Source organism: Phyllobates terribilis, unplaced genomic scaffold (genome assembly GCF_046119375.1).
Source record: "Phyllobates terribilis strain yellow unplaced genomic scaffold, ASM4611937v1 Scaffold_25__1_contigs__length_18738178, whole genome shotgun sequence".
NCBI classification, from domain to species: Eukaryota; Metazoa; Chordata; class Amphibia; order Anura; family Dendrobatidae; genus Phyllobates; species Phyllobates terribilis.
The window spans coordinates 9,082,347-9,102,076 of record NW_027362785.1 but is presented as its reverse complement, the minus strand read 5'-3'; the positions used below and the strand labels follow the sequence as shown (position 1 = coordinate 9,102,076).

Genomic DNA, 19,730 nt, shown 5'->3' with positions numbered 1-19,730 from the left:
GTGCTGGACAGAGGCAGGAGAGGACAGGACAGAGACAGGGAGGGGACAGGACAGAGGCAGGAGGGGTGCTGGACAGAGACAGGGAGGGGTGCTGGACAGAGGCAGGAGAGGACAGGACAGAGACAGGGAGGGGTGCTGGACAGAGGCAGGGAGGGGACAGGACAGAGACAGGGAGGTGTGCTGGACAGAGGCAGGAGAGGACAGGACAGAGACAGGGAGGGGACAGGACAGAGGCAGGGGGGGACAGGACAGAGACAGGGAGGGGTGCTGGGCAGAGGCAGGAGGGGACAGGACAGAGACAGGGAGGGGTGCTGGACAGAGGCAGGGGGGGACAGGACAGAGACAGGGAGGGGTGCTGGACAGAGGCAGGAGAGGTGCAGGACAGAGGCAGGGGGGACAGGACAGAGACAGGGAGGGGTGCTGGACAGAGGCAGGGGGGACAGGACAGAGGCAGGGGGGGACAGGACAGAGACAGGGAGGGGTGCTGGACAGAGGCAGGGGGGACAGGACTGAGACAGGGAGGGGTGCTGGACAGAGGCAGGAGAGGACAGGACAGAGACAGGGAGGGGACAGGACAGAGGCAGGGGGGGACAGGACAGAGACAGGGAGGGGTGCTGGACAGAGGCAGGAGAGGTGCAGGACAGAGGCAGGGGGGACAGGACAGAGACAGGGAGGGGACAGGACAGAGGCAGGAGAGGACAGGACAGAGACAGGGAGGAGTGCTGGACAGAGGCAGGGGGGACAGGACAGAGGCAGGGGGGGACAGGACAGAGACAGGGAGGGGTGCTGGACAGAGGCAGGGGGGGACAGGACAGAGACAGGGAGGGGTGCTGGACAGAGGCAGGGAGGGACAGGACAGAGACAGGGAGGGGTGCTGGACAGAGGCAGGGGGGACAGGACAGAGACAGGGAGGGGTGCTGGACAGAGGCAGGGGGGGACAGGACAGAGACAGGGAGGTGTGCTGGACAGAGGCAGGAGAGGACAGGACAGAGACAGGGAGGGGACAGGACAGAGGCAGGGGGGGCCAGGACAGAGACAGGGAGGGGTGCTGGGCAGAGGCAGGAGGGGACAGGACAGAGACAGGGAGGGGTGCTGGGCAGAGGCAGGAGGGGACAGGACAGAGACAGGGAGGGGTGCTGGACAGAGGCAGGGGGGGACAGGACAGAGACAGGGAGGGGTGCTGGACAGAGGCAGGGAGGGACAGGACAGAGACAGGGAGGGGTGCTGGACAGAGGCAGGGGGGACAGGACAGAGACAGGGAGGGGTGCTGGACAGAGGCAGGGAGGGGACAGGACAGAGACAGGGAGGTGTGCTGGACAGAGGCAGGAGAGGACAGGACAGAGACAGGGAGGGGACAGGACAGAGGCAGGGGGGGACAGGACAGAGACAGGGAGGGGTGCTGGGCAGAGGCAGGAGGGGACAGGACAGAGACAGGGAGGGGTGCTGGACAGAGGCAGGGGGGGACAGGACAGAGACAGGGAGGGGTGCTGGACAGAGGCAGGAGAGGTGCAGGACAGAGGCAGGGGGGACAGGACAGAGACAGGGAGGGGTGCTGGACAGAGGCAGGGGGGACAGGACAGAGGCAGGGGGGGACAGGACAGAGACAGGGAGGGGTGCTGGACAGAGGCAGGGGGGGACAGGACTGAGACAGGGAGGGGTGCTGGACAGAGGCAGGAGAGGACAGGACAGAGACAGGGAGGGGACAGGACAGAGGCAGGGGGGGACAGGACAGAGACAGGGAGGGGTGCTGGACAGAGGCAGGGGGGACAGGACAGAGGCAGGGGGGGACAGGACAGAGACAGGGAGGGGTGCTGGACAGAGGCAGGGGGGGACAGGACAGAGACAGGGAGGGGTGCTGGACAGAGGCAGGAGAGGACAGGACAGAGACAGGGAGGGGACAGGACAGAGGCAGGGGGGGACAGGACAGAGACAGGGAGGGGTGCTGGACAGAGGCAGGAGAGGTGCAGGACAGAGGCAGGGGGGACAGGACAGAGACAGGGAGGGGACAGGACAGAGGCAGGAGAGGACAGGACAGAGACAGGGAGGGGTGCTGGACAGAGGCAGGGGGGACAGGACAGAGGCAGGGGGGGACAGGACAGAGACAGGGAGGGGTGCTGGACAGAGGCAGGGGGGGACAGGACAGAGACAGGGAGGGGTGCTGGACAGAGGCAGGGAGGGACAGGACAGAGACAGGGAGGGGTGCTGGACAGAGGCAGGGGGGACAGGACAGAGACAGGGAGGGGTGCTGGACAGAGGCAGGGGGGGACAGGACAGAGACAGGGAGGTGTGCTGGACAGAGGCAGGAGAGGACAGGACAGAGACAGGGAGGGGACAGGACAGAGGCAGGGGGGGACAGGACAGAGACAGGGAGGGGTGCTGGGCAGAGGCAGGAGGGGACAGGACAGAGACAGGGAGGGGTGCTGGGCAGAGGCAGGAGGGGACAGGACAGAGACAGGGAGGGGTGCTGGACAGAGGCAGGGGGGGACAGGACAGAGACAGGGAGGGGTGCTGGACAGAGGCAGGGAGGGACAGGACAGAGACAGGGAGGGGTGCTGGACAGAGGCAGGGGGGACAGGACAGAGACAGGGAGGGGTGCTGGACAGAGGCAGGAGAGGACAGAGACAGGGAGGGGACAGGACAGAGGCAGGAGAGGACAGGACAGAGACAGGGAGGGGTACTGGACAGAGGCAGGAGGGGACAGGACAGAGACAGGGAGGGTACAGGACAGAGGCAGGAGAGGACAGGACAGAGACAGGGAGGGGTGCTGGACAGAGGCAGGAGAGGACAGGACAGAGACAGGGAGGGGTGCTGGACAGAGGCAGGAGAGGACAGGACAGAGACAGGGAGGGGTGCTGGACAGAAGCAGGGGGGACAGGACAGAGGCAGGGGGGACAGGACAGAGACAGGGAGGGGTGCAGGACAGAGGCAGGAGAGGACAGGACAGAGGCAGGGGGGACAGGACAGAGGCAGGAGAGGACAGGACAGAGACAGGGAGGGGTGCTGGACAGAGGCAGGAGAGGACAGGACAGAGACAGGGAGGGGTGCAGGACAGAGGCAGGAGAGGACAGGACAGAGGCAGGGGGGACAGGACAGAGGCAGGAGAGGACAGGACAGAGACAGGGAGGGGTGCTGGACAGAGGCAGGAGAGGACAGGACAGAGACAGGGAGGGGTGCAGGACAGAGGCAGGAGAGGACAGGACAGAGACAGGGGGGGACAGGACAGAGACAGGGAGGGGTGCTGGAGCGATGGTAGTAAAGGTTGGCTCTCCACCATCTTTGGAGTAGTTGTTTTGTGGCTGCCTGGTGAATGTGGCTGTGTTCAGTGATTGGGCTGAGCAGTGGGCAGAGCCATGTATATAAATAGAGGAGGGGGAATATGAGACGCCAGGCTAATCACACTCATCTCCACAGGCCACAGCAGCAGCGTCCACACCCATACCGCAGAGCATTGTCGTCCTCAGTGATCAGCGGCCGCCACCTGCACCCCCGGCCTTTGTCATCCTCCAGGGACCAACTCCAGGTCGGTATCTACGCTTTTCCTCCTGGGGCCGACTCCATCACATTTACATACAAAATAGTGGCTGCTCTTTATATAATGACAGACAGTGCCCAATCCTGCTTGATGTCAGTGAATAGAAACACCCGTTAAGATCAGATGTTGACGGATTCTCTATAATGTGTCCAGGCCTGACATTGCTGTGTGAGCTAAACGGCCGGGACTGACTCAACTCTACATGGAAAAGAAATGTTTTCATTCACTGGAAGCAAGCAGAGATCTGGACAATGATGAGCACGTAGCTCCAGCGCTGCAGGATCAAAGGGGACGTCCGGGGACCATCACCTCCTCACTGCCCATATACCTCGTGATGATCGGCAGGCATCGTGCACGTCCCATATTATACCAGGACACATGCACAGTACCTGACGATCCAGCACACGGATGGACCAGAAAAGGAGAGTGTTACGTCGTCAACCCCTCCTGTACGACACTTACCGGGGTCAATTGTCATGGGTGTGTCATGTGTAATGGACAGTTGCTCTGGATCTGGCTTTAGAAAGTCACTGCGCTTGGCATTGCAGACACCTTCTTAATCCTTCTTCCTTTAAGACCCAGCGGCGACCTCCCTCCTGCTGCTATTTTACACACCCTTGCATGGATGTTAAAAACCCTCAGTTTGCTCCAGGTGCTTTTATGTACCTCTGTACAGGCTTGGAGCAGTTAAAACCCTCAGATTGCTCCAGGTGCTTCTATGTACCTCTGTGCAGGCTTGGAGCACTAGCTGTTGGCTGGCTTCTTCACTGGTGCCCTTGGAGGATAGTTGGCTTTACTCCTCTGATATCTGCTCAAGCTAAGTTTACCCCCTTTGTTTGTCTAACTTGTTGTCTTTAGTTTGCAGTGGGGCCTGACCAGTGCTCACCCCCCCCCTCCCTATCTAGAGCCAAGTTCTAGGGACATCCAGGGCTTAGGGTGTGGACGGTAGGGTAGGCAGGGTGATATTAGATCTTCCTAGGGGTCTCCACTCCCCCTTTCCCTAGCATTTGGGCTTCCTTCTCCTCTTCCCTTCGTGTTGCACTTAGTCTTTCCCACACCAATAATCGCTTCTCTCTGAACATTATTCCACATCAGACTTTGATGATTGAATCTTGTTAAGCTAATCAAATTGATTTACAATTTCCCAAAATTTGTGGAATCAAAATTCTAATTTTGGGGGCGATTCCCTTTTAACATAATCCAGCAAAAAACTGATGTCCACTGGCAACTTGCTGGATTCTGATGGGGTAAAAAAGATGCTCCTCACATGTCCTCTCATTGATCAGGTCTGGTCCTCGGCGTCCACCCCGGTCTGATGTCTCCTCCGCACTGGGATTAGACAACGCCCGTCAGTTGCTGCATCTCGCAGTGCGGTGGTGCTAGTCTAGTGTGAATGGGACCAGAGCGGAGACCTGCGCAGTGTAGAGGAGAGGGGCTCCGCATTAGACAGGCGGGGGCCAGAGCCGTGTGACCAGACCATTCTGCCACTCAATTACCATCTTTCACTGCCTTAGTTAGATTATCAGTGCAAAGATCGAGCAGGCACAGATGTTCCTCTCTCCGGTCTGAGGCGCCTGAACGTTTTCTGCTCTGACACCATGCAAGCTTGACTATCGCAGCAACAATGTACAGCACCGACAACATGCATGTTCAGCTACAGCACCAACACCGTGCGGGATCGGCTACAGCACCGACAACATGCATGTTCAGCTACTGCACAGACACCGTGCGGGATCGGCTACAGCACCGACAACATGCATGTTCAGCTACTGCACAGACACCGTGCGGGATCGGCTACAGCACCGACAACATGCATGTTCAGCTACAGCACCAACACCGTGCGGGATCGGCTACAGCACCGACAACATGCATGTTCAGCTACTGCACAGACACCGTGCGGGATCGGCTACAGCACCGACAACATGCATGTTCAGCTACAGCACCAACACCGTGCGGGATCGGCTACAGCACCGACAACATGCATGTTCAGCTACTGCACAGACACCGTGCGGGATCGGCTACAGCACCGACAACATGCATGTTCAGCTACTGCACAGACACCGTGCGGGATCGGCTACAGCACCGACAACATGCATGTTCAGCTACAGCACCAACACCGTGCGGGATCGGCTACAGCACCGACAACATGCATGTTCAGCTACAGCACCAACACCGTGCGGGCTCGGCTACAGCACCGACACCGTGCGGGCTCGGCTACAGCACCGACAACATGCATGTTCAGCTACAGCACCAACACCGTGCGGGATCGGCTACAGCACCGACAACATGCATGTTCAGCTACAGCACCAACACCGTGCGGGATCGGCTACAGCACCGACAACATGCATGTTCAGCTACAGCACCAACACCGTGCGGGATCGGCTACAGCACCGACAACATGCATGTTCAGCTACAGCACCAACACCGTGCGGGATCGGCTACAGCACCGACAACATGCATGTTCAGCTACTGCACAGACACCGTGCGGGATCGGCTACAGCACCGACAACATGCATGTTCAGCTACAGCACCAACACCGTGCGGGATCGGCTACAGCACCGACAACATGCATGTTCAGCTACAGCACCAACACCGTGCGGGATCGGCTACAGCACCGACAACATGCATGTTCAGCTACAGCACCGACAACATACATGAAAACCTACAAGCTGGCCATAAAGAATATATATATATGGTCAGTGATCCCTAGAAAACTAGAAAAACTGATAAATAGGCTATTTTGTGGAAAGGAGTGGTTATATGAGAGGGAATAATCACCCTAGTAGTCTATATCCCAATCCGCATGTTAGTGGACCACAAATGGACAAAAGAGGGATTTTATTCAAAAATATCAATTTTATTAGAAATTGTAAAAATTACATAACAATTCACAATATAAGAGAAGGGAAGAGAAAGAGATGGTAGGTAAACTATAGGGGCAGGTTGAAAAGATCCTGACGAAGCCACTCCCAGGGCGAAACACGCGTCGAGGCTGCTCCACATCCCCCCCAGCTCCCCAGGAAATGCTGCTTTATCTTTTTTTACATGGCACAAGGTAATTGAGGCTTCATAGAGCCGCGGCTCTTGACTAGATAGCAATATTATTTCAATAGCGCTATTGATTCATTAACACTTATGCATCACTGGTGTCCATTTTTTCATGTTAGCTATCTAATGCTATTTGTTGAATGCTATTACCTGTATATTATTGCTATGTGATCTGATGTATGCTGCAATATGTCCACATATTAATATTATTTCTTATACTTTATTGTTATTACTAGTGTGGACATAGACTGACTTGATCCTTCCATTATCCTTTATATAGCAGCTAGCACGCGCACCTGGCTTACCTCCCAGGCTGATGTAGGGATGTTAGTCTCCTGGCAGGTTCTATCTTTTCAACCTGCCCCTATAGTTTACCTACCATCTCTTTCTCTTCCCTTCTCTTATATTGTGAATTGTTATGTAATTTTTACAATTTCTAATAAAATTGATATTTTTGAATAAAATCCCTCTTTTGTCCATTTGGGGTCCACTAACATGCGGATTGAGATATAGACTACTAGGGTGATTATTCCCTCTCATATAACCACTCCTTTCCACAAAATAGCCTATTTATCAGTTTTTTACCGACAACATACATGTTCAGCTACAGCACCGACACCTCTGCGTGTAATGACTCTGTATAATAGATCCCTCTGTGTGTAATGACTCTATATAATAGATCCCTCTGTGTGTAATGACTCTGTATAATAGATCCCTCTGTGTGTAATGACTCTATATAATAGATCCCTCTGTGTGTAATGACTCTATATAATAGATCCCTCTGTGTGTAATGACTCTATATAATAGATCCCTCTGTGTGTAATGACTCTATACAATAGATCCCTCTGTGTGTAATGACTCTATATAATAGATCCCTCTGCGTGTAATGACTCTGTATAATAGATCCCTCTGTGTGTAATGACTCTATATAATAGATCCCTCTGTGTGTAATGACTCTATATAATAGATCCCTCTGTGTGTAATGACTCTGTATAATAGATTCCTCTGTGTGTAATGACTCTATATAATAGATCCCTCTGTGTGTAATGACTCTATATAATAGATCCCTCTGTGTAATGACTCTATATAATAGATCCCTCTGTGTGTAATGACTCTACATAATAGATCCCTCTGTGTGTAATGGCTCTATATAATAGATCACTGTGTGCAATGACTATATAATAGATCCCTCTGTGTGTAATGACTCTATATAATAGATCCCTCTGTGTGTAATGACTCTATATAATAGATCCCTCTGTGTGTAATGACTCTATAGAATAGATCCCTCTGTGTGTAATGACTCTATATAATAGATCACTCTGCGTGTAATGACTCTATATAATAGATCCCTCTGTGTGTAATGACTCTATATAATAGATCGCTCTGTGTGTAATGACTCTATATAATGGATCCCTCTGTGTGTAATGACTCTATATAATAGATCCCTCTGTGTGTAATGACTCTATATAATAGATCCCTCTGTGTGTAATGACTCTATATAATAGATCCCTCTGTGTGTAATGACTCTATATAATAGATTACTCTGTGTGTAATGACTCTATATAATAGATCGCTCTGTGTAATGACTCCATATACAGTAGTAGATCCCTCTGTGTGTAATGACTCTATATAATAGATCCCCCTGTGTGTAATGACTCTATATAATAGATCCCTCTGTGTGTATTGACTCTATATAATACATCCCTCTGTGTGTAATGACTCTATATAATAGATTCCTCTGTGTGTAATGACTCTATATAATAGATCCCTCTGTGTGTAATGACTCTATATAATAGATTCCTCTGTGTGTAATGACTCTATATAATAGATCCCTCTGTGTGTAATGACTCTATATAATAGATTCCTCTGTGTGTAATGACTCTATATAATAGATCCCTCTGTGTGTAATGACTCTATATAATAGATTCCTCTGTGTGTAATGACTCTATGTAATAGATCCCTCTGTGTGTAATGACTCTATATAATAGATCCCTCTGTGTGTAATGACTCTATATAATAGGTCGCTCTGTGTAATGACTCCATATAATAGATCCCTCTGTGTGTAATGACTCTATATAATAGATCCCTCTGTGTGTAATGACTCTATATAATAGATCCCTCTGTGTGTAATGACTCTATATAATAGATCCCTCTGTGTGTAATGACTCTATATAATAGATCCCTCTGTGTGTAATGACTCTATATAATAGATCCCACTGTGTGTAATGACTCTATATAATAGATCCCTCTGTGTGTAATGACTCTATATAATAGATCCCTCTGTGTGTAATGACTCTATATAATAGATCCCTCTGTGTGTAATGAGTCTATATAATAGATCCCTCTGTGTAATGACTCTATATAATAGATCCCTCTGTGTGTAATGAGTCTATATAATAGATCCCTCTGTGTAATGACTCTATATAATAGATCCCTCTGTGTGTAATGACTCTATATATTAGATCCCTCTGTGTGTAATGACTCTATATAATAGATCCCTCTGTGTGTAATGACTCTATATAATAGATCACTCTGTGTGTAATGACTCTATATAATAGATCCATCTGCATGTAATGACTCTATATAATAGATCCCTCTGTGTGTAATGACTCTATATAATAGATCCCTCTGTGTAATGACTCTATATAATAGATCCCTCTGTGTGTATTGACTCTATATAATAGATCCCTCAGTGTGTAATGACTCTATATAATAGATCGCTCTGTGTAATGACTCCATATACAGTAGTAGATCACTCTGTGTGTAATGACTCTATATAATAGATCCCTCTGTGTGTATTGACTCTATATAATAGATCCCTCTGTGTGGAATGACTCTATATAATAGGTCGCTCTGTGTAATGACTCCATATAATAGATCCCTCTGTGTGTAATGACTCTATATAATAGATCCCTCTGTGTGTAATGACTCTATATAATAGATCCATCTGTGTGTAATGACTCTATATAATAGATCCCTCTGTGTGTAATGACTCTATATAATAGATCCCTCTGTGTGTAATGACTCTATATAATAGATCCCACTGTGTGTAATGACTCTATATAATAGATCCCTCTGTGTGTAATGACTCTATATAATAGATCCCTCTGTGTGTAATGACTCTATATAATAGATCCCTCTGTGTGTAATGAATCTATATAATAGATCCCTCTGTGTAATGACTCTATATAATAGATCCCTCTGTGTGTAATGACTCTACATAATAGATTCCTCTGTGTGTAATGGCTCTATATAATAGATCACTGTGTGCAATGACTCTATATAATAGATCCCTCTGTGTGTAATGACTCTATATAATAGATCCCTCTGTGTGTAATGACTCTATATAATAGATCCCTCTGTGTGTAATGACTCTATATAATAGATCACTCTGTGTGTAATGACTCTATATAATAGATCACTCTGCGTGTAATGACTCTATATAATAGATCCCTCTGCATGTAATGACTCCATATAATAGATCCCTCTGTGTATAATGACTCTATATAATAGATCTCTCTGTGTGTAATGACTCTATATAATAGATCCCTCTGTGTGTAATGACTCTATATAATAGATCCCTCTGTGTGTAATGACTCTATATAATAGATCCCTCTGCGTGTAATGACTCTATATAATAGATCCCTCTGCGTATAATGACTCTATATATTAGATCCCTTTGTGTGTAATGACTCTATATAATAGATCCCTCTGTATATAATGACTCTATATATTAGATCCCTCTGTGTGTAATGACTCTATATAATAGATCCCTCTGTGTGTAATGACTCTATATAATAGATCACTCTGTGTGTAATGACTCTATATAATAGATCCCTCTGTGTGTAATGACTCTATATAATAGATCCCTCTGTGTGTAATGACTCTATATAATAGATCCCTCTGTGTGTATTGACTCTATATAATAGATCCCTCTGTGTGTAATGACTCTATATAATAGATCGCTCTGTGTAATGACTCCATATACAGTAGTAGATCCCTCTGTGTGTAATGACTCTATATAATAGATCCCTCTGTGTGTATTGACTCTATATAATAGATCCCTCTGTGTGTAATGACTCTATATAATAGATCGCTCTGTGTAATGACTCCATATACAGTAGTAGATCCCTCTGTGTGTAATGACTCTATATAATAGATCCCCCTGTGTGTAATGACTCTATATAATAGATCCCTCTGTGTGTATTGACTCTATATAATAGATCCCTCTGTGTGTAATGACTCTATATAATAGATTCCTCTGTGTGTAATGACTCTATATAATAGATCCCTCTGTGTGTAATGACTCTATATAATAGATTCCTCTGTGTGTAATGACTCTATATAATTGATCCCTCTGTGTGTAATGACTCTATATAATAGATCCCTCTGTGTGTAATGACTCTATATAATAGATCCCTCTGTGTGTAATGACTCTATATAATAGATCCCTCTGTGTGTAATGACTCTATATAATAGATCCCTCTGTGTGTAATGACTCTATATAATAGATCCCTCTGGGTGTAATGACTCTATATAATAGATCCCTCTGGGTGTAATGACTCTATATAATAGATCCCTCCGGGTGTAATGACTCTATATAATAGATCCCTCTGTGTGTAATGTCTCTATATAATAGATCCCTCTGTGTATAATGACTCTATATAATAGATCGCTCTGTGTGTAATGACTCTATATAATAGATCCCTCTGTGTGTAATGACTCTATATAATAGATCCCTCTGTGTGTAATGACTCTATATAATAGATCCCTCTGTGTGTAATGACTCTATATAATAGATCCCCCTGTGTGTAATGACTCTATATAATAGATCCCTCTGTGTGTAATGACTCTATATAATAGATCCCTCTGTGTGTAATGACTCTATATAATAGATCCCTCTGTGTGTATTGACTCTATATAATAGATCCCTCTGTGTGTAACGACTCTATATAATAGATCCCTCTGTGTGTAATGACTCTATATAATAGATCCCTCTGTGTGTAATGGCTCTATATAATAGATCCCTCTGTGTGTAATGACTCTATATAATAGATCCCTCTGTGTGTAATGACTCTATATAATAGATCCCTCTGCGTGTAATGACTCTATATAATAGATCCCTCTGTGTGTATTGACTATATAATAGATCCCTCTGCGTGTAATGACTCTATATAATAGATCCCTCTGCGTATAATGACTCTATATAATAGATCGCTCTGTGTGTAATGACTCTATATAATAGATCCCTCTGTGTGTAATGACTCTATATAATAGATCCCTCTGTGTGTAATGACTCTATATAATAGATCGCTGTGTGTAATGACTCCATATAATAGATCCCTCTGTGTGTAATGACTCTATATAATAGATCCCTCTGTGTGTAATGACTCTATATAATAGATCGCTCTGTGTAATGACTCCATATACAGTAGTAGATCCCTCTGTGTGTAATGACTCTATATAATAGATCCCCCTGTGTGTAATGACTCTATATAATAGATCCCTCTGTGTGTATTGACTCTATATAATAGATCCCTCTGTGTGTAAAGACTCTATGTAATAGATTCCTCTGTGTGTAATGACTCTATATAATAGATCCCTCTGTGTGTAATGACTCTATATAATAGATCCCTCTGTGTGTAATGACTCTATATAATAGATCCCTCTGTGTGTAATGACTCTATATAATAGATCCCTCTGTGTGTAATGACTCTATATAATAGATCCCTCTGTGTGTATTGACTCTATATAATAGATCCCTCTGTGTGTAATGGCTCTATATAATAGATCCCTCTGTGTGTAATTACTCTATATAATAGATCCCTCTGTGTGTAATGACTCTATATAATAGATCCCTCTGGGTGTAATGACTCTATATAATAGATCCCTCTGTGTGTAATGACTCTATATAATAGATCCCTCTGTGTGTAATGTCTCTATATAATAGATCCCTCTGTGTATAAAGACTCTATATAATAGATCGCTCTGTGTGTAATGACTCTATATAATAGATCCCTCTATGTGTAATGACTCTATATAATAGATCCCTCTGTGTGTAATGACTATATAATAGATCCCCCTGTGTGTAATGACTCTATATAATAGATCCCTCTGTGTGTAATGACTCTATATAATAGATCCCTCTGTGTGTATTGACTCTATATAATAGATCCCTCTGTGTGTAATGACTCTATATAATAGATCCCTCTGTGTGTAATGACTCTATATAATAGATCCCTCTGTGTGTAATGACTCTATATAATAGATCCCTCTGTGTGTAAAGGCTCTATATAATAGATCCCTCTGTGTGTAATGACTCTATATAATAGATCCCTCTGTGTGTAATGACTCTATATAATAGATCCCTCTGCGTGTAATGACTCTATATAATAGATCCCTCTGTGTGTAATGACTCTATATAATAGATCCCTCTGCGTGCAATGACTCTATATAATAGATCCCTCTGCGTATAATGACTCTATATAATAGATCGCTCTGTGTGTAATGACTCTATATAATAGATCCCTCTGTGTGTAATGACTCTATATAATGGATCCCTCTGTGTGTAATGACTCTAAATAATAGATCGCTCTGTGTGTAATGACTCCATATAATAGATCCCTCTGTGTGTATTGACTCCATATAATAGATCCCTCTGTGTGTAATGACTCTATATAATAGATCCCTCTGCGTGTAATGACTCTATATAATAGATCCCTCTGTGTGGAATGACTGTATATAATAGATCCCTCTGTGTGTAATGACTCTATATAATAGATCGCTCTGCGTGTAATGACTCTATATAATAGGTCGCTCTGTGTAATGACTCCATATAATAGATCCCTCTGTGTGTAATGACTCTATATAATAGATCCCTCTGTGTGTAATGACTCTATATAATAGATCCCTCTGTGTGTAATGACTCTATATAATATATCCCTCTGTGTGTAATGACTCTATATAATAGATCCCTCTGTGTGTAATGACTCTATATAATAGATCCCTCTGTGTGTAATGGCTCTATATAATAGATCCCTCTGTGTGTAATGACTATATAATAGATCCCTCTGCGTATAATGACTCTATATAATAGATCGCTCTGTGTGTAATGACTCTATATAATAGATCCCTTTGCGTGTAATGACTCTATATCATAGATCCCTCTGCGTATAATGACTCTATATAATAGATCGCTCTGTGTGTAATGACTCTATATAATAGATCCCTCTGTGTGTAATGGCTCTATCTAATAGATCCCTCTGTGTGTAATGACTCTATATAATAGATCCCTCTGTGTGTAATGACTCTATATAATAGATCCCTCTGCGTGTAATGACTCTATATAATAGATCCCTCTGTGTGTAATGACTCCATATAATAGATCCCTCTGTGTGTAATGACTCTATATAATAGGTCGCTCTGTGTAATGACTCCATATAATAGATCCCTCTGTGTGTAATGACTCCATATAATAGATCCCTCTGTGTGTAATGACTCTATATAATAGATCCCTCTGTGTGTAATGACTCTATATAATAGATCCCTCTGTGTGTAATGACTCTATATAATAGATCCCTCTGTGTGTAATGACTCTATATAATAGATCCCTCTGTGTGTAATGACTCTATATAATAGATCCCTCTGTGTGTAATGACTCTATATAATAGATCCCTCTGTGTGTAATGACTCTATATAATAGATCCCTCTGTGTGTAATGAGTCTATATAATAGATCCCTCTGTGTAATGACTCTATATAATAGATCCCTCTGTGTGTAATGACTCTACATAATAGATCCCTCTGTGTGTAATGGCTCTATATAATAGATCACTGTGTGCAATGACTCTATATAATAGATCCCTCTGTGTGTAATGACTCTATATAATAGATCCCTCTGTGTGTAATGACTCTATATAATAGATCCCTCTGTGTGTAATGACTCTATATAATAGATCACTCTGTGTGTAATGACTCTATATAATAGATCACTCTGTGTGTAATGACTCTATATAATAGATCCCTCTGCGTGTAATAACTCTATATAATAGATCCCTCTGTGTGAAATGACTCTATATAATAGATCCCTCTGCGTGTAATGACTATATAATAGATCCCTCTGTGTGTAATGACTCTATATAATAGATCCCTCTGTGTGTAATGACTCTATATAATAATAGATCGCTGTGTATAATGACTATATAATAGATCACTCTGTGTGTAATGACTATATATAATAGATCCATCTGTGTGTAATGACTCTGTATAATAGATCCCTCTGTGTGTAATGACTCTATATAATAGATCGCTCTGTGTGTAATGACTCTATATAATAGATCCCACTGTGTGTAATGACTCTATATAATAGATCCCTCTGTGTGTAATGACTCTATATAATAGATCCCTCTGTGTGTAATGACTCTATATAATAGATCCCTCTGTGTGTAATGACTCTATATAATAGATCCCTCTGTGTGTAATGACTCTATATAATAGATCCCTGTGTATAATGACTCTATATAATAAATCGCTCTGTGTAATGACTCCATATATTAGATCCCTCTGTGTGTAATGACTCTATATAATGGATCCCTCTATGTGTAATGACTCTATATAATAGATCCCTTTGTGTATAATGACTATATATAATAGATCCCTCTGTGTGTAATGACTCTATATAATAGATCCCTCTGTGTGTAATGACTCTATATATTAGATCCCTCTGTGTGTAATGACTCTATATAATAGATCCCTCTGTGTGTAATGACTCTATATAATAGATCCCTCTGTGTGTAATGACTCTATATAATAGATCCCTCTGTGTATAATGACTCTATATAATAGATCCCTCTGTGTGTAATGACTCTATATAATAGATCCCTCTGTGTGTAATGACTCTATATAATAGATCACTCTGTGTGTAATGACTCTATATAATAGATCGTTCTGTGTAATGACTCCATATAGTAGATCCCTCTGTGTGTAATGACTCTATATAATAGATCCCTCTGTGTGTAATGACTCTATATAATAGATCCCTCTGTGTGTAATGACTCTATATAATAGATCGCTCTGTCTGTAATGACTCTATATAATAGATCAATCTGTGTAATGACTCTATATAATAGATCACTCTGTGTGTAATGACTCTATATAATAGATCCCTCTGTGTGTAATGACTCTATATAATAGATCCCTCTGTGTGTAATGACTCTATATAATAGATCCCTCTGCGTGTAATGACTCTATATAATAGAGCCCTCTGCGTGTAATGACTCTATATAATAGATCCCTCTGTGTATAATGACTCTATATAATAGATCCCTCTGTGTGTAATGACTCTATATAATAGATCCCTCTGTGTGTAATGACTCTATATAATAGATCCCCCTGTGTGTAATAACTCTATATAATAGATCCCTCTGTGTGTAATGACTCTATATAATATATCGCTCTGTGTAATGACTCCATATAGTAGATCACTCTGTGTGTAATGACTCTATATAATAGATCCCTCTGTTTGTAATGACTCTATATAATAGATCACTGTGTGTAATGACTCTATATAATAGATCTCTCTGTTTGTAATGACTCTATATAATAGATCTCTCTGTGTGTATTGACTCTATATAATAGATTGCTCTGTGTGTAATGACTCTATATAATAGATCCCTCTGTTTGTAATGACTCTATATAATAGATCACTCTGTGTGTAATGACTCTATATAATAGATCCCTCTGTGTGTAATGACTCTATATAATAGATCCCTCTGTGTGTAATGCCTCTATTTAATAGATCCCTCTGTGTGTAATGACTCTATATAATAGATCCCTCTGCGTGTAATGACTCTATATAATAGATCCCTCTGTGTGTAATGACTCTATATAATAGATCGCTCTGTGTGTAATGACTCTATATAATAGACCGCTCTGTGTAATGACTCCATATAGCAGATCCCTCTGTGTGTAATGACTCTATATAATAGATCCCTCTGTGCGTAATGACTCCATATAATAGATCCCTCTGTGTGTAATGACTCTATATAATAGATCACTCTGTGTAATGACTCCATATAGCAGATCCCTCTGTGTGTAATGACTCTATATAATAGATCCCTCTGTGTGTAATGACTCTATATAATAGATCCCCCTGTGTGTAATGACTCTATATAATAGATCCCTCTGTGTGTAATGACTCTATATAATAGATCACTCTGTGTAATGACTCCATATAGTAGATCCCACTGTGTGTAATGACTATATATAATAGATCCCTCTGTGTGTAATGACTCTATATAATAGATCCCTCTGTGTGTAATGACTCTATATAATAGATCCCTCTGTGTGTAATGACTCTATATAATAGATCCCTCTGTGTGTAATGACTCTATATAATAGATCACTGTGTGTAATGACTCTATATAATAGATCCCTCTGTGTGTAATGACTCTATATAATAGATCCCTCTGTGTGTAATGACTCTATATAATAGATCTCTCTGTGTGTAATGACTATATAATAGATCCCTCTGTGTGTAATGACTCTATATAATAGATCCCTCTGTGTGTAATGACTCTATATAATAGATCCCTCTGTGTGTAATGACTCTATATAATAGATCCATCTGTGTGTAATGACTCTATATAATAGATCCCTCTGCGTGTAATGACTCTATATAATAGATCCCTCTGTGTGTAATGACTCTATATAATAGATCCATCTGCGTGTAATGACTATATAATAGATCCCTCTGCGTTTAATGACTCTATATAATATATCCCTCTGTGTGTAATGACTCTATATAATAGATCCCTCTGTGTGTAATGACTCTATATAATAGATCCATCTGTGTGTAATGACTCTATATAATAGATCCCTCTGTGTGTAATGACTCTATATAATAGATCACTCTGTGTGTAATGACTCTATATAATAGATCCCTGTGTGTAATGACTCTATATAATAGATCCCTCTGTTTGTAATGACTATATAATAGATCACTCTGTGTGTAATGACTCTATATAATAGATCCCTCTGTGTGTAATGACTCTATATAATAGATCCCTCTGTGTGTAAGGACTCTATATAATAGATCCCTCTGTGTGTAATGACTCTATATAATAGATCCCTCTGCGTGTAATGACTCTATATAATAGATCCCTCTGTGTGTAATGACTCTATATAATAGATCGCTCTGTGTGTAATGACTCTATATAATAGATCGCTCTGTGTAATGACTCCATATAGCAGATCCCTCTGTGTGTAATGACTCTATATAATAGATCCCTCTGTGCGTAATGACTCTATATAATAGATCCCTCTGTGTGTAATGACTCTATGTAATAGATCACTCTGTGTGTAATGACTCTATATAATAGATCGCTCTGTGAAATGACTCCATATAGCAGATCCCTCTGTGTGTAATGACTCTATATAATAGATCACTCTGTGTAATGACTCTATATAATAGATCCCCCTGTGTGTAATGACTCTATATAATAGATCCCTCTGTGTGTAATGACTATATAATAGATCGCTCTGTGTAATGACTCCATATAGTAGATCCCTCTGTGTGTAATGACTCTATATAATAGATCCCTCTGTGTGTAATGACTCTATATAATAGATCCCTCTGTGTGTAATGACTCTATATAATAGATCCCTCTGTGTGTAATGACTCTATATAGTAGATCACTCTGTGTGTAATGACTCTATATAATAGATCACTGTGTGTAATGACTCTATATAATAGATTCCTCTGTGTGTAATGACTCTATATAATAGATCCCTCTGTGTGTAATGACTCTGTATAATAGATCTCTCTGTGTGTAATGACTATATAATAGATCCCTCTGTGTGTAATGACTCTATATAATAGATCTCTCTGTGTGTAATGACTCTATATAATAGATCCCTCTGTGTGTAATGACTCTATATAATAGATCCATCTGTGTGTAATGACTCTATATAATAGATCCCGCTGCGTGTAATGACTCTATATAATAGATCCCTCTGTGTGTAATGACTCTATATAATAGATCCATCTGTGTGTAATGACTCTATATAATAGATCCCTCTGCGTGTAATGACTCTATACAATATATCCCTCTGTGTGTAATGACTCTATATAATAGATCCCTCTGTGTGTAATGACTCTATATAATAGATCCCTCTGTGTGTAATGACTCTATATAATAGATCACTCTGTGTGTAATGACTCTGTATAATAGATCCCTCTGTGTGTAATGACTCTATATAATAGATCCCTCTGTGTGTAATGACTCTATATTATAGATCTCTCTGTGTGTAATGACTCTATATAATAGATCCCTCTCCGTGTAATGACTCTATATAAAAGATCGCTCTGTGTGTAATGACTCTATATAATAGATCTCTCTGTGTGTAATGACTCTATATAATAGATTGCTCTTTGTGTAATGACTCTATATAATAGATCCCTCTGTTTGTAATGACTCTATATAATAGATCACTGTGTGTAATGACTCTATATAATAGATCTCTCTGTTTGTAATGACTCTATATAATAGATCTCTCTGTGTGTAATGACTCTATATAATAGATTGCTCTGTGTGTAATGACTCTATATAATAGATCCCTCTGTTTGTCATGACTATATAATAGATCCCTCTGTGTGTAATGACTCTATATAATAGATCCCTCTGTGTGTAATGACTCTATATAATAGATCCCTCTGTGTGTAATGACTCTATATAATAGATCCCTCTGTGTGTAATGACTCTATATAATAGATCCCTCTGCGTGTAATGACTCTATATAATAGATCCCTCTGTGTGTAATGACTCTATATAATAGATCGCTCTGTGTGTAATGACTCTATATAATAGATCGCTCTGTGTAATGACTCCATATAGCAGATCCCTCTGTGTGTAATGACTCTATATAATAGATCCCTCTGTGCGTAATGACTCTATATAATAGATCCCTCTGTGTGTAATGACTCTATATAATAGATCACTCTGTGTGTAATGACTCTATATAATAGATCGCTCTGTGTAATGACTCCATATAGCAGATCCCTCTGTGTGTAATGACTCTATATAATAGATCCCTCTGTGTGTAATGACTCTATATAATAGATCCCCCTGTGTGTAATGACTCTATATAATAGA

General features: G+C 42.6%; 1 protein-coding gene across 2 annotated transcripts in view; it reads left to right on the top strand.

Annotated features, from left to right (window-relative positions):
• Positions 1-19,730, top strand: part of LOC141176357 (ATP-binding cassette sub-family A member 9-like) — a 177,788-nt gene that overhangs the window by 9,570 nt on the left and 148,488 nt on the right. For both annotated transcript variants that reach the window (XM_073660303.1, XM_073660302.1), the window contains one exon: positions 3,412-3,520. Coding sequence is in view for 1 of the 2 variants with exons in the window: in XM_073660302.1 (XP_073516403.1) it covers positions 3,412-3,520 (109 nt within the window). In the remaining variant the exon portion in view is untranslated. The remainder of the gene's footprint in view (positions 1-3,411; positions 3,521-19,730) is intronic.